This window comes from Coregonus lavaretus, assembly GCF_964263955.1.
Source record: "Coregonus lavaretus genome assembly, chromosome: 8".
Lineage (NCBI taxonomy): Eukaryota > Metazoa > Chordata > Actinopteri > Salmoniformes > Salmonidae > Coregonus > Coregonus lavaretus.
Genome location: NC_139995.1, coordinates 14226381 through 14241072, shown reverse-complemented (window position 1 = coordinate 14241072; position 14692 = coordinate 14226381). Strand labels below are relative to the sequence as shown.

Sequence of the window (14692 nt, the reverse complement as noted above, 5' to 3'; positions counted from 1 at the left end):
TATTGCAGATGTATTTAAACAAATAAAACATATGAAACCTACAAAGAAAGTTGTGCTATGTTGTAGAAACATAAATAATTTAATGAAAGGACTGTGTGAGGAGAATATATAGATAGATGACCAATGAAAGAGAAGGGAGATGGAGAGAAATCTAAAGCATACCTCAACAAGTATGGTGAAAGGGAGAAAGAGAGCAACATCAGAGGTGATGTCACTGGAGTCTTTGATTGGTTGGTTTAAAAGGTTTATTCAGAGAGGAGAGTGATATCCACACAAAGCTGTTCCAGCATTTCTTCTGAGATGATGACCTGAACTGACATCAAGGACTGCAGGAGAAGAACCCAATAGAATTAACGCACAAAGGATTAATCCAGGTAACTAACTTTATGTTTCAGATGTTATAGTTTTTGTGTGTCAAGAATACCATTTGATGATATGGTTACATACATTGATATTGTTACCCTTTCAAGTATATGTCAATCACGTTTTTGTAAAGATTACATTTCCATTGTTAACATCAATCATACATGGATGTTTAGTTTTCAAATGCAATCACTACACGTTTGTGCTTTAATTATATATTGGTTGGAATGTCAATCAAAAAATATTACCTGAGTAAAGTTACCCATTTAGTGGATAAAGACTAATTTCACATAATAGCAAATATTTACATATATTTGGTTACATATTGCAACACTGAATAATCCATACTTTATCTTGGTCAAAGTAATCATCAGAACAATTTAGCAAGTCTTCAAGTCTACCTCTCCTAGAGAACTCAATGTCTACTGCAGTGATATCAGATCAGGGGCCAAGTGAGGAAAACTGGCTTCAGCGTTTTTTCTAATGTAATTTTAACACTGCCATTTCTTCTTGCTGTCCATTGTTTTCCAGAACTAGCCATGATGATGGATAGAGCTGCACTGCTGGTGTTCTGCTGTCTGGTGATGTCTGTATCAGGCGCCCCACTCTACCCATCTATTAGGTAAGAATCCAATCAATCTGCATGAGAACAATTTTGTTTAAACATTTAATGTCATTTTAATAGCGTTAAAATGTTTGGCAAAAATATAAACATGTTAATTTGACAAATACTGTATCTAACAGGCATTATATGACATATGACAAAATATTGCTTATTTTACTTTCCCAATGTGACTTAAAAAAACTAAAATCTTAGAAATTGTCTTATTGAATTATTATTTAGAAAATGTTTCTGATAATAAATGTTTTAAGTTTGCTATCTAAAAAAGCATTCTGATACTATTTATGTTAAACAATTAAATATGAATATGAGTGCAACTGTTAAAGCTCACTAACCATAATGAAATTTAATACGAAAGAGTGATTTATGATTCTAATTGATTACTGCTAGAGCATCAAAAACAATGCTGTCATCTGTCATCTGATGATGTCATCTAATTAAATTACATTTTGAATCAATTAGCTTTTCATGAACCCCTAGTAGCTATGTCAGTAGTGGTGTGCATTGCCTTTTGAGTGACATTTACAACACTCAAATGTGTAAGTGTTCTAATACCAATCTCTGGGGAACAGCAACTAAACCTCCCCAGTAAAATATGTTACTAACCCTCTTGTTAAACAGGCTAATGACACAGAGCTTGTTGAGTGGAATGATCCACACCTGAACTGCAGTTATCCCCCCTACTCTGCCCCCAGTCTCCTTGACCAGGGGCCAGTTATACACAATCCTCTCCGCTAGCTCCCTTTTCAAGAATTCAATTTTCACACTGTGCTGCTGAAAAATCTATGTATGCTTCATCCCAGTGATGGGCGGTGTAACAATGGGATGAACACGAGGTGTGGTTAGTAACAGACAAAGACTGGACTGCCAAGAGAGGGCAGAAAGAAACAGAGAATAACTGCAGCCAGCAGTCTGTCTGAACATGATGCACTAAATCTATCAGGGGTCACTCTACCTGTCAAAGTGTGCCCTGTCTTCTTGTTATGTTAACAAGGGTCAAGATGTCTGGATTAGTCACTAAAATGTGTAACGTTTGCACAGCACATTAATCACAGCATTCGGGGGCAAAGTATGAGACCATTGTTATGCATATGCGGAAAAACACATCTACTGATAATGGTCACTTGACCTAACTACAATTGAGATAATGGCATTTGAAATATAGTTGTTTTAGATAGCATGCAAAACAAACTGTCAATTTTTTAAAAATCTTTATAATTTACTTTATCATTGTTATAGAACTGACTATCCTACCGATCCTTGACTTCGGCGATGTCATTTACAAAATAGCCTCCAACACTCTACTCAGCAAATTGGATGTAGTCTATCACAGTGCCATCCATTTTGTCACCAAAGCCCCATATACTACCCACCACTGTGACCTGTACGCTCTTGTTGGCTGGTCCTCACTACATATTCGTCGCCAAACCCACTGGCTCCAGGCCATCTATAAATCACTGCTAGGCAAATCCCCGCCTTATCTTAGCTCAATGGTCACCATAGCAACACCCACCCGTAGTATGCGCTCCAGCAGGTATATCTCACTGGTCATCCCCAAAGCCAACACCTCCTTTGGCCGCCATTCCTTCCAGTTCTCTGCTGCCAATGACTGGAACGAACTGCAAAAATCTCTGAAACTGGAGACTCTTATCTCCCTCACTAACTTTAAGCATAAGTTGTCAGAGCACCTTACCGATCACTGCACCTGTACACAGCCCATCTGCAATTAGCCCACCCAACTACCTCATCCCCATATTGTTATTTATTTTGCTCATTTGCACCCCAGTATCTCTATTTGCACATCATATCTTGCACATCTACCATTCCAGTGTTAATACTAATTGTAATTATTTTGCACTATGGCCTATTTATTGCCACACTGTATATATATTTTCTGTTGTATTTTTTTGACTTTATGTTTTGTTTTACCCCATATGTAACTCTGTGTTGTTGTTTTTATCGCACTGCTTTGCTTTATCTTGGCCAGGTCGCAGTTGTAAATGAGAACTTGTTCTCAACTGGTTTACCGGGATAAATACAAATAAAATAGAGGTGTCAAGACACTTTTTTTTTTGCGATTAGACTTCGTTTTGAGAAAACCCAAATTTGTCCTTTTAGAAACGGAAACGCTCTCGGTATAGTGATGCAGGTCTTTAGATGTTATACTCATGAAATTGTCATGCTGAACAAGTGAAGTCGCACAAAAAGTGTCTGACTCTGCACACTGGGCACAGACGTCAGTTCAACGTCTAGTTTTGATTTACATTTGGTTGAGTTGTCAACTAACATGAATTCAACATTAAATCACCAAAAATGTCACCATTTAATTGGATGTAGGTTAAAAGTTTGGAAAATTTCCTTTTGACGAAATGACTTCCAATAAGTTCATTCAACGTCATCACATAGGTTTTTGGGGGGTTGAAATGTGGAAACAAGTTTGATTCAGTTTTTGCCCAGTGGGTGGACATCATAATAAACATCATACCATGTTTCTGTGATGTTTTTCTTCTAGGTTTGGTCAGAGGGACACATCCATCCTGATGACCTCCTCTATAGAGGAAGAGAACAGCACTCCCCTGAGACAAAAACCCGAACTACGGTCAGTGCCACCACAAAAGCTTCAGTACTAAATAATTGTATCAAGGCAATAAGGTTAACTGAACTTTCAAATTCTATACATCTCAGATCAGGAAGACATGCTGATGCTATCTTCACCAACAGCTACAGGAAAGTTCTAGGTCAAATCTCAGCCAGGAAGTTCCTACAGAGCATCATGGGAAAAAGGCTACAGTGAGTATTGGATGTTTAGGCACTCTGTCAGTTAATGATATACTATATTTAAGTATATATTAAGTGATAAAGTATAGAAGCACTGCAAATGTGTATACTGTACTTGTTATATTCTTTCTGTTTTCAATCTTTTCAAACCCAGAGTAGAAGGCCGGAGCTATAATGTGAAATGCCAGTCAGACATTTACGAGGGCACCTACAAACAGGATCTGACATCTGTTCAGAGAAAACAGAGTTACAGGGGACAGCAAAACAATGTCAAGAAGCCAAGGTACAGTACCCACCCAGTGCACGGTTTGGAAATCTCATGATCTTACTGCAGACAAGTTAAAACAAGTTATTTGTAAGCATTCAGGGCATACACGTACATTGCCAAATTGTAATTTGTGAAGTGTGTCATGTGGAAATGCTTAGTTGTGATTTAACTGACATTCCTACTTAATGTTCTCTTACAGACTTCTATGTAGTGAATGTAAGCGAGGACAAAGTGAAGACAAGAAGTGTCTCCGACTCTAAACACACTCTTTAATGACCTGAAAGTATGTCATAAGATACTGTTTTTGTTTTCAGAGGGAAAAAATGCTATTTTCCTATCAAAGCTTTGAGTCAAGAAAATCAACACGTCGCTCAGTTCATACACTGGCAAACAGAATTATACTAAATAATATGTAACCGCAGTTTTCACAATAAAGCAAAGAGATTTGATATGAGTCCAGTGCATTCATTTAGCTTCCTTCATCCAACTGAAACAAATGCTTAGTATAGGCACTATTATTTCAAGGGCTTTAGAATGATAGAATTACAGTGTGTATTGCACCGATAACAAAAAGCAGTACACTCAAATGAATCCCCATTTCTTTAATTACAAAAACATCAGATTTTCCAGGATTGCCCATCCACAATTTTGTTCTGGGGGGGTGGTGGGGGGTCTTTATTGTAATTCAGTGAGGAGACAAGCAAATATTACAGACTGATGATGAACATGTCAGTGAAGCCACCTCAATCAACTTATATCAAAAGGCCTTATAAAATCGAAGGCTAACTTCTTGACGCAAATTTTTATGATGCAGTGGTAAGATGGGCCTTGAGAAACAGGAATGTACAAAAAGAAAATCCATCCACATTTCATTATGAAACCACAAAATGATATCCCCAAGCCAATTGTGAAAGAAAATGTCATTTGCAAAACAAAGTCACAGAAAAATGAAGTGCAAGGATGGTTAGCGTTACACCCCTTAGGAGTATCTGTGTCAGTAAGCATCTGTCCAATCACTCTACTGGAGACATTTGACTTTAACATTTACTTTCAAGTGAAAAAAATCAGTCAAACTGCATTTCAACATTTCTATTGGATTCATGGAATAACATGCCTTTGATGACAGTCTGATGGTTGATGATGTGTCTTTAAATGAATCCTTAAACTAAGCATCTTTAGTCTTCTTCAATCTTCTGTCATCATTTACTTGCAATTCTGCCAGAGAAGAAAATACAGACATTAGTATGTTTGTTGTACATGTTAAATTATCAGACAAAGACCTTTAAACAATCATCCACAGTGAGCTCCAAAAGTATTGGGACAGTGACATTTGTTGTTGTTTTGGCTCTGTACTCCAGCACTTTGGATTTGAAATGATACTATGACTAGGAGGTTAAAGTGCAGACTGTCAGCTTTAATTTGAGGGTATTTTCATCTATAAAATCTGGTGACCCGCTAGAAATTACAGCACTTTTTGTACATAGTCTCTCTCCCCTCCACCCCATTTCAGGGAACCAAAAGTACTGGGACAAATTCACTTATGCGTATTAAAAAGTAGTCAAATGTTTAGTATTTGGTCCCATATTTCTAGAACGCAATGATTACATCAATCTTGTGACTCTACAAACTTGTTGGATGCATTCTGTTTGTTTTGGTTGTGTTTCAGATTATTTTGTGCCCAATAGAAATAGTGTATTATGTCATTTTGCTGTCACTTTTATTGTGAATCAGAATAGAATGTTTCTAAACACTTCTACGTTCATGTTGTGGATGATACCATGATTATGGATAGTCCTGAATGAATTGTGAATAATGATGAGTGAGAAAGTTACACGCACAAATATCATACCCCCAAAGACATGCTAACTTCTCACCATTACATTAACACAGGAGATTATCATTTTGGGGGGGGGGTATGATATTTATGCCTCTAACTTTCTCACTCATAATTATTCACGATTCATTCAGGATTATCCGTAATCATGGTAGCGTCCATATTAAACACAGTCTATTCTTATTTACATTAAAAAAGTGACTCCACAATGACAATACATTATTTACTATTCATTTCTATTGGGCACAAATTAATCTGAAATAAGATCACTGTAATTTAAAGCCTGCATGACAAGTCCTGGATACATTAAAACACATCTGATGTGTGAAACTTCTTCATGCATTTCTTTGCAGCATAAAGAGGAAGTGTAAAGGATTTCTCCGCAACAGAACAATGAGGATGATAGGACAATGCAGAGCTTAGCCAATGAGGAAACACCACACACGTTGCATCTTTAGAATAACCATGTACAATGGCAGGCAATATTAAGATTAATAAAATGGTGACATGGACAGGATGGAAAAGGTGAGCAAAGATGATTTTGTGGTGGGATGAGCAAGATGCTGGCCAAAACGCTAGACCGAGTGAGTGAGCACTGCACCACACAGCCATGCATTATACAGGGCAATGGGGATGCAGTCCATAGGGATGCCCTTACTTTAGCCTGGAAGACTGGCCCTTTGTTATTAGAAAACAGGCCTTTACCGCAGGCTCCTATACTTTGCCAACCTACTACTTTGTTCTGCGGCAATCCTGAAAGAGAGAAATGTAGCAAGGAGCAGACAGGAGAGTTAAGGAGACAGGTGGCACTATAGGAGACAGTGGCTAAAGACAGAAAGTCAGGCAAGCAGAACCTAGTCAAGTTTCATCAATTGTGAAATTAAATCCACTGACTCCACATCAACCAAAAGGATCATGAGACTAGCATATGGTTAAAAGGACCGGGTCAGAAAGGACAGGAGCAAGGTGCAGTAATTCCACAGTAACACTGGGCAATTAGAGCTTGACGTCTTCAGCCAGTGACATACTTATTACCGCTGTCTCTCTATGGCCTTTGGAGAGCTCTACATGTGGAAGGCTTGAGGGGAAATCACCCACACAGTTCACCACCCACACAGTTCAATCTGGCCAGGCCCTCTCATGGTCCCAGTGGACATACGCTCTACAGCAGAGGCTCCACTCTTCTGCTAGCCTGGCAAGGTGAGGGGCCCCTTGGAGACACACACTGAGGGGGCCGCGCGTCACAGTAGGCCCTTACACACGATCTCAAGGGCCCTGAGTGAACGTCCGGCAGCCACAATCTCTGAGAAGCACCAAGAGGTCCCAAAGCCCCAGAGTCCTTCTCATATGAAAGAGGTCAAACCTTCTCCCTGTGGTCAAGAGCTCTCTAGGCAGAAAATCTCTGACAGTCAGTCTGTGTTGCGAATGCTAACAGAAGCCATACCTCTTGACTGCTTTCTGGGCTAGCATGCGGTTTCCAGCCAGGAAGGTGAGACTGCCGATGATGGCCAGGTACTTGAGGGTCTGGAACATGTTGAGGTGAGTCCAGTAGACATACATCAGTCCCAGCATGCCTGAAACATCACAATAACAGAGTAAAAGTGATAAACTAGGAAAAATAGATATCGGTGAAGTGACAATGCCAGTATTTCCATTGTAATCCATGACTCAGAACTCCGTACTCACATGCGTGGCCCACATGGAAGAGGACAGAGCTGGGGGAGAAGCTGAAGTTTGAGATGTTGGCCCCGAGTTTGAACCACTTAACAGAGAGGGGGAGAGAAGAAGAGAATATTGTTCATGGACCACGGCAGTACAAAAGGTCTGAAAATGGATTAATTTACAATGCACTGATGCAAGCCTTTCGCAGTATGGACAATGTCATCACCCAAAACTGTAAATGTCATAGAAAACACAAATTACATACAGCATCGCTATTGTCATTTCAAATCAAAACAAGTGTTTTTAATCAAAAACCAAGGTTCATTCAGGAATTATCAAGGTTTTATTCTAAAGGGCCTGGTTAAACAGAAAAACAGTCACACTGAAGAGGCAGATTTGAAAATGTTCTAAAAAGGTGATCTTTGACCTTCAAACTTTGAGAAGTAAAGTGTCTCACCAGAATAAGCAGCAGCAGGAATGGTGAGAGGACGAGGGCTGTGAAGGCGTTGGACACCACTGTGGGTGGCTTCTTCTCAGGCTCCCGGAACAAGTGCTACACACGACAAGAACATCAGTCAAGTCCAGCTATTCATCTATTTGTTTCAGCGACCACGCACAACATGGACATTGGTGTAATCATTAGTCCAAACCGTAGCAAACTGAAAACATTTTGCAACGAAAACAAGAGTTTCAATTGGACAAATTCAGGTAGGTCCCTCACAGTTTTGATTAGTTACGTTTGGTTCCTAGTGAATAGAACCCAGCTATTCATCTATTTATTTGTCAACGACCACGGACAACACGGATATTGCACCAAAGGTAGCTTAGCTATATAGCTAATTTCCATCATGTCATTTCAAGCTATGACTAGCAACCAGAAGAGTAGATAAACACATTAACGTGTTAGATTTATATTCAAAACTTGTTGTTTACCTGGATATCTGGTTTGGGCATGTAAAGGGTCTTAGACTGAATGGCTGCTGGGGCCTCCTCATCAAGGAACTTCAGGACAACATCAGCCACGTTCCACAGAATGGGGTTCTCCAAGGTGGCATCTCCCACGATGAGGTGGAGGGCATATGTTCCAGACATCGAGTCAAACTCAGACTTCCGCTCTGCTGTGTCCAGCTCAAACTTGTAAAGGTTCTTACTGTCAGGCTCAGCAACAAACACAACCTCCTGGCCAGTTTTCGGATTGTGCAACCTCACAAAGGTCTGGAGAGAAAGACAAAATAACAACACTCAGAGATATAATAGCACAATGCTATGTTGACAGAATGAGTGTATGAATATAAAAATGTAGACACATAGGAACAGCTAAATACCTGGTGGGGGGTGAGCTCTACTCCAGTGTTGACATCCACTAACTGGAAAGTCATGGCAAAGTTCTGGTGGCTGTCTGCAGTAAAGGAACCCTTTGCCTTGAAGGGATAGTCCACCCTGGAAATGAAAAAAGACATACATTATTTTGTGTAGCTAATGGGTAGGGCCATGAGTTTTCCCTGACCATATAACCTGCAGGAAAAACTATGGGTCTTAGTTATGGGTCTCACAAGGGCAGTATTAAAAGGGCTTCATATACGAGGTTGGGCTCTCTAACCTGGATGTCTTGGTGCCGATGCTCTGGTCCTTATCCACTACAGACAGGTCCATATTTGTGATGGCCACCTCAGTGGACACCTTCACTTTTAGCTGAAGGCAGGTGGGAAGAAGGAGAGAGAGATGAAGGAAAATTATAAATTAAATGGAATTCAAATGATGAAATTCACATGCAAATTCCTGGGTGATTACTGTCACATTTATGGGGAATTGGGGTCAGAGAAAGTAAAAGTAAATGCTAGAGGTTAATAGCTTTGACACATGGTCAAGTAATACAAAAAGGTTTGCAAGCTAATGAAAGCGGCTACTAAGTAAGAATCCTCCTTGCTGAACATAATGAACTGCTAACCTTTTGGTAACAGCCAAAGAGAACTGACTTAACTTAAAATAACATTTAATTTATCGCCATTTTCTCCGAATTACAAATCCAAAACAATATACAGTGCATTCGGAAAGTATTCAGACCACTTCACTTTTTCCACATTTTGTTACATTACAGCCTTATTCTAAAGTGGATTAGTTTTTCCCCTCTCACCAATCTACACACAATACCCCATAACGACAAAGCAAACAGGTTTTAGAAATGTTGGCAATTGTACGGTATTAAAAACAAAACACTGAAATATAACATTTACATAAGTATTCAGACCCTTTACTCAGTACTTTGTTGAAATACCTTTGGCAGGGATTACAGCCTCGAGTCTTCTTCGCTATGATGCTACAAGCTTGGCACACCTGTATTTGGGGAGTTTCTCCCATTCTTCTCTGCAGACCCTCTCAAGCTGTCAGGTTGGATGGGGAGCCTCGCTGCACAGCTATTTTCAGGTCTCTCCAGAGATGTTCGATCTGGTTTTAGTCCGGGCTCTGGCTGGGCCACCCAAGGACATTCAGAAACTTGTCCCGAAGCCACTCCTGCGTTGTCTTGGCTGTGTGCTTAGGGTCGTTGTCCTGTTGGAAGGTGAACCTTCGCCCCAGTGTGAGGTCCTGAGCGCTGTGGAGCAGATTTTCTTCAAGGATCTCTCTGTACTTTTCTCTGTTCAACCCCACAGCATGATGATGCCACCACACTTCTCCAGACATTACGCTTGGCATTCAGGGCAAAGTGTTCAATCTTGGTTTCATCAGACCAGAGAATCTTGTTTCTCATGGTCCGAGAGTCCTTTAGGTGCCTTTTAGCTAACTCCAAGCGGGCTGTCATGTGCCTTTTACTGAGGAGTGGCTTTCGTCTGGCCACTCTACCATAAAGGCCTGATTGATGGAGTGATGCAGAGATGGTTGTCCTTCTGGAAGGTTCTTCCATCTCCACAGAGGTACTCCGGAGCTCTGTCAGAGTGCCCATCGGGTTCTTGGTCACCTCCCTGACCAAGGCCCTTCTCCCCCGATTGCTCAGTTTAGCCGGGTGGCCAGCTCTAGGAAGAGTCTTGGTGGTTCCAAACGTCTTGCATTTAAGAATGGAGGCCACGGTGTTCTTGGGGACCTTCAATGCTGCAGAAATGTTTTGGTACTTTCCCAGATCTGTGCCTCGACACAATCCTGTCTCGGAGCTCTACAGAGAATTATTTCGACCTCATGGCTTGGTTTTTCCTCTGACATGCACTGTCAACTGTGGGACCTTATAGACAGGTGTATGCCTTACCAAGTCTCAAGGGTCTGAATACTTACGTAAATTAGGTATTTCTGTTTTTTTCTGTTATTTGCCAACATTTCTAAAAACCTGTTTTCGCTTTGTCATTATGGGGTATTGTGTGTAGATGGATAAGATTTTTAGAATATGGCTGTAACGTAACAAAATTTGTAGAAAGTCGAGGGGTCAGAATACTTTCCGAATGCACTGTACCTTCCATACTTGGTGATGAGTGAACCATTTTGGAAAACTGGCATAAACTTCCAAATAGTATGGAAAATTCTGTTTATCTTCCATGTCAGTGGGTACAAAATGGTTCCTAATACATTCTCTTGAAAAGAAGGCCAGCTCACCTCAACCTGATTGGCAACCAATCGGGTGTCCCCGGTGACAGCCACAGAGAACTGGTAATATCCACTTGCTGGCTGGCTGGCCATGAAGTTCAGTTCAAAAATGCCACTGTAGAACAGGTAGAAATAATTATTACACACTACAAACACTGCAACACTGACAAACAAATGACATACACAAATCATCCATATTAAAAATCAACACAACTAGCAACATTATTGCCCAGACAAATTATAATCTTTCTTTCATACTTACTCTCTGAGGGAGAAAGGTGCCTGGTTGAGTATGACGCTCTTAGAGGCCACAGCTTGAGCAGATTCCACCACCACACTGGCTGAGACAAGAGGATTGGAGAGGACGTCAGTCACCAGAAGCTGTGGTAAAGACAAGGAGGCAGAAAGATGGTCAGTGAAAAGAAAAGCATAATGTGTGAGAGAACACCATAGCTCAGTGGTTGACTAGAGCAGGGTTTCCCAAACTCGGTCCTGGGCCCCCCCCCAGGGTGCACGTTTTGGTTTTTGACGATTACAGCTGATTAAAACATTTAAAGCTTGATGAGTTGGTTATTTGAATCAGCTGTCTAGAGCTTGGGCAAAAACAAAAACATGCACCCGGGTCCGAGTTTGGCAAACCCTCGACTAGAGTAGGGGCACTCACTCTTTTCCACTTCAAGATCCATGCGAAAACCTTCAAATGTGTCTCAAATTGATGACAACCAAGTCATGAGCATAAAAACATTTAGTGCAGCGTACCTGCAGGATTGGCTGGCTGTGGGAGACGGTGGCAGGCCCCTGGGCGCTGACGATGACTGGCACCTGAAAGCGGTTGTTGGAGAGGGCGGCAGCAGCACATGCTACGCTGAACGCCTCAGACAGGGAGTGCCAGGACTTCTTACTGAACACAGAGTTCACCAACTGGATCACCTGGTCCTGTGTGGAAAACAGCTCACATTAGTTCCACATGCGTAGTTATCTTTTTTTTAAAAAGAGGTAGGTGGGAGTTGTTTTTCTAGATTTCTATGACCAATTATTATAGAGAGGTCTAATCCAGGACATGTTCAGGAAAAATCCCTGTCCCTACTCATGCAGCCTGCAACTCCCCTGCATCAATCTACCACCCACATAAATGGTGAGAGCAGTTTACCTCTTTCAGAGGAGGCTCTGTGTCCACATGGTCTGAGAGAGTGTAGGCTGCTGTCACAAACAGGGCAGTTGCCTCAAGTCCCTCCTCGAACTGGAGGTACACTCCACCCAAGTCATCCAATCGTGCTGCAAGATCCTTAAGAGGGAGAGAAAGGTTAAAATGCAACACCTCTGCTTGAGAAACCAGTTTGCATGTGAGGAATTAGTAACTTTGCAAAGTAATTTACCCGACAAAACCTGTTGCACAGCACCACCTGGTGGACTTGTGAAACTTACCTCAATCTCCTCCAGGATTCCTCCGAGCTCAGCCTGCTGGGAGAGACGGGTGGCAGTCTGGAGTGCCGTGGTGATCCTGTACAGAGAGACAAGAAAATAACAGTCACTATACAATGACAAAACGGTGTCATAGCTTTAGATCCATGTCCATAGGAATACCTTCTGTTCAAAAGTAGACCTAGTTTGAAAGGATTCAAACAATGAAGTTCAGAAACCCATTTCTACCAGGAAAACATTGCAGATCTCCCAAACGATCAAAGAAATGATCCAGCAGCAAGTCTGTTCCACCTGCCAGGCCAGCAGGTATTACTCACGCCAAGACGTTGTCCTCCTTGGCAATACGCGCGACCAGGGCACCGACGACTTCCTGTGAAGCCAGAGGAAGCCCTAGGGAACTGAGGGCGCTGACAGCTCTGAAGATCTGTGTGACTGTAGAGTCCTCGCTGACTGCTGCCAGAAGGATGTCACGGGTCTCATTGGACACCGGGATCTAAAAGAGGATAAATAAAGAAGACAACAGAACCAATCTATTAGTGAAGAATTCACTGGCAGAGCATCCAAAACCACAAACATAAATGTTGTTCGCTGGTTCATCTTGCTGTGGGAGCAAATTACATGTTTTGGTAATATAGAATCAAGCACCCTATATGAGTACCTACCTCACAGTCTGAGATGGCCTGACTGGCCTCAGCAGCGAAGAAGAGGGAGTCGACACTCATGGGGTCCAGTTGGGCCTTCAGGAAATGACAGGCATCCTGCAAAAGGAAAAACAAGGATTTGATGTGGCAACAAACTGTACTAGTATCTCCCTAGGATTTTTTTCTGCAGTGGAAAATATTGTGGTCATTGTGGAAGTGAATAGCCTAAGGTGCAAACTTAACACTGGTGCAAACACTAAACATGCCATAGGATACATGTTTTGGGTACTCCAGTCAAGCCCCTTTCCTTCAATACTTACATTTTCATCAGCAACTGAGGCTCCAAGCTTGCTCAGACCAACAATCGAGTAGTATGCTGATGCCAGGTCTGTGAAGGGTTGGCTCAGGAGGGCTTGAAGTCTCGCAACGTCTGACAGGGAGAGGTGATGGGATGGGGTCAGAGCCTGGGCTCCGAGAGCCACTGTGAGGAGGACCAAGCTGAACAAACCTGTGGGCACATACATAATGGTTACAGGAAATATTGCAACCATTTAATTCCCCATCTTATACGTGTAGACTAGTGAAGTAGTTCGTAGACTCAATCATGCAGAACATCCCATTCCTTAACTAGAGGAACCACCTGATTAGCTAGCTAACTAACTTAGCTAACTAATTTAACAAGCTAGCTAATCAGCTAACGTAAGCGAGATATTTCAAACTCACTAGACATATTACAGACAACGCTAGTTTGTATACAATCCAATCGTCTTCATGATGATGTACCTGTAAAATACATTGCTAGCTAGATACAACCTTGTCAGGGATGTAGCTCAGTTGGTAGAGCATGGCGTTTGCAACGCCAGGGTTGTGGGTTTGATTCCCACGGGGGGCCAGTATGATTTTTTTTTACAAAAAATAATGTATGCACTCACTAACTGTAAGTCGCTCTGGATAAGAGCGTCTGCTAAATGACTAAAATGTAACATGTAAATGTTAGCTAGCTAACGTTAGTGACATCACCAATACCAATGGAAGCTAACTCCATTACATACCTGCACGCGCCATTTGTAGACTACGAAAACTCTGGCAATGTAAAATCACTGATATATTATATTACTAAATTATGATAGCAACCATTAATACGAAGTTTACTTATATGGTATTTAGGGCAAACAAAACCCTAAAATACTTACGAGGTTGGGCCATATCTTGTCGTCTAATGCAGCGTCACCAAACAGCCGGATTTGCTTCCGGGATCCAAGCCTTGGACACTACCATTTCAAAGACATGGGGTGGTAATTGCATTTTCAGATTTGGTATGTATTATTATGACAAACACCTTTCACATAACGTATTATGTGCAACTACACTACAATACAATAAAATGTTTAAATCGCATATCCTCAGATGCTTTGTTTTATTCCATGTTAAATCTAACAGCTAGTGTCGTTACTCCTATTCGTTTAATTGGTTACAACCAACTCCTGCAAATGAATGAACTTGTTCGGAATCAGAAGAGAGAGGTTTGTTGGACC

The 14692-nt window shown here is 41.3% G+C and overlaps 2 protein-coding genes across 3 annotated transcripts; one reads left to right on the top strand and one right to left on the bottom strand.

Annotated features, from left to right (window-relative positions):
- Positions 1-905: 905 nt before the first annotated feature.
- On the top strand, positions 906-4291 carry LOC311133440 (VIP peptides-like; the record flags this gene model as incomplete). Its single annotated transcript, XM_084166929.1, has 5 exons — positions 906-985; positions 3498-3584; positions 3671-3775; positions 3918-4046; positions 4231-4291. The coding sequence occupies 5 exons, from the start codon at positions 906-908 to the stop codon at positions 4289-4291; spliced, it is 462 nt and encodes a 153-aa protein (XP_084023055.1).
- A 327-nt stretch (positions 4292-4618) lies between these two features.
- On the bottom strand, positions 4619-14437 carry rpn2 (ribophorin II; the record flags this gene model as incomplete). Of its 2 annotated transcripts, XM_084166874.1 has the most annotated exons (16): positions 4619-5246; positions 7310-7439; positions 7552-7627; positions 7985-8080; positions 8461-8742; positions 8853-8967; positions 9128-9219; positions 11104-11209; positions 11357-11475; positions 11854-12030; positions 12245-12379; positions 12520-12595; positions 12834-13009; positions 13179-13274; positions 13478-13665; positions 14351-14437. In XM_084166874.1, 16 exons carry the CDS (start codon positions 14361-14363, stop codon positions 5231-5233), a joined length of 1893 nt encoding a protein of 630 aa, XP_084023000.1. In that variant the 3' UTR covers positions 4619-5230. The 2 variants fall into 2 exon arrangements, with proteins under 2 accessions (XP_084023000.1, XP_084022999.1); XM_084166873.1 differs by lacking the exon at positions 14351-14437 and having other exon boundaries at positions 13478-13681.
- Positions 14438-14692: the final 255 nt, after the last annotated feature.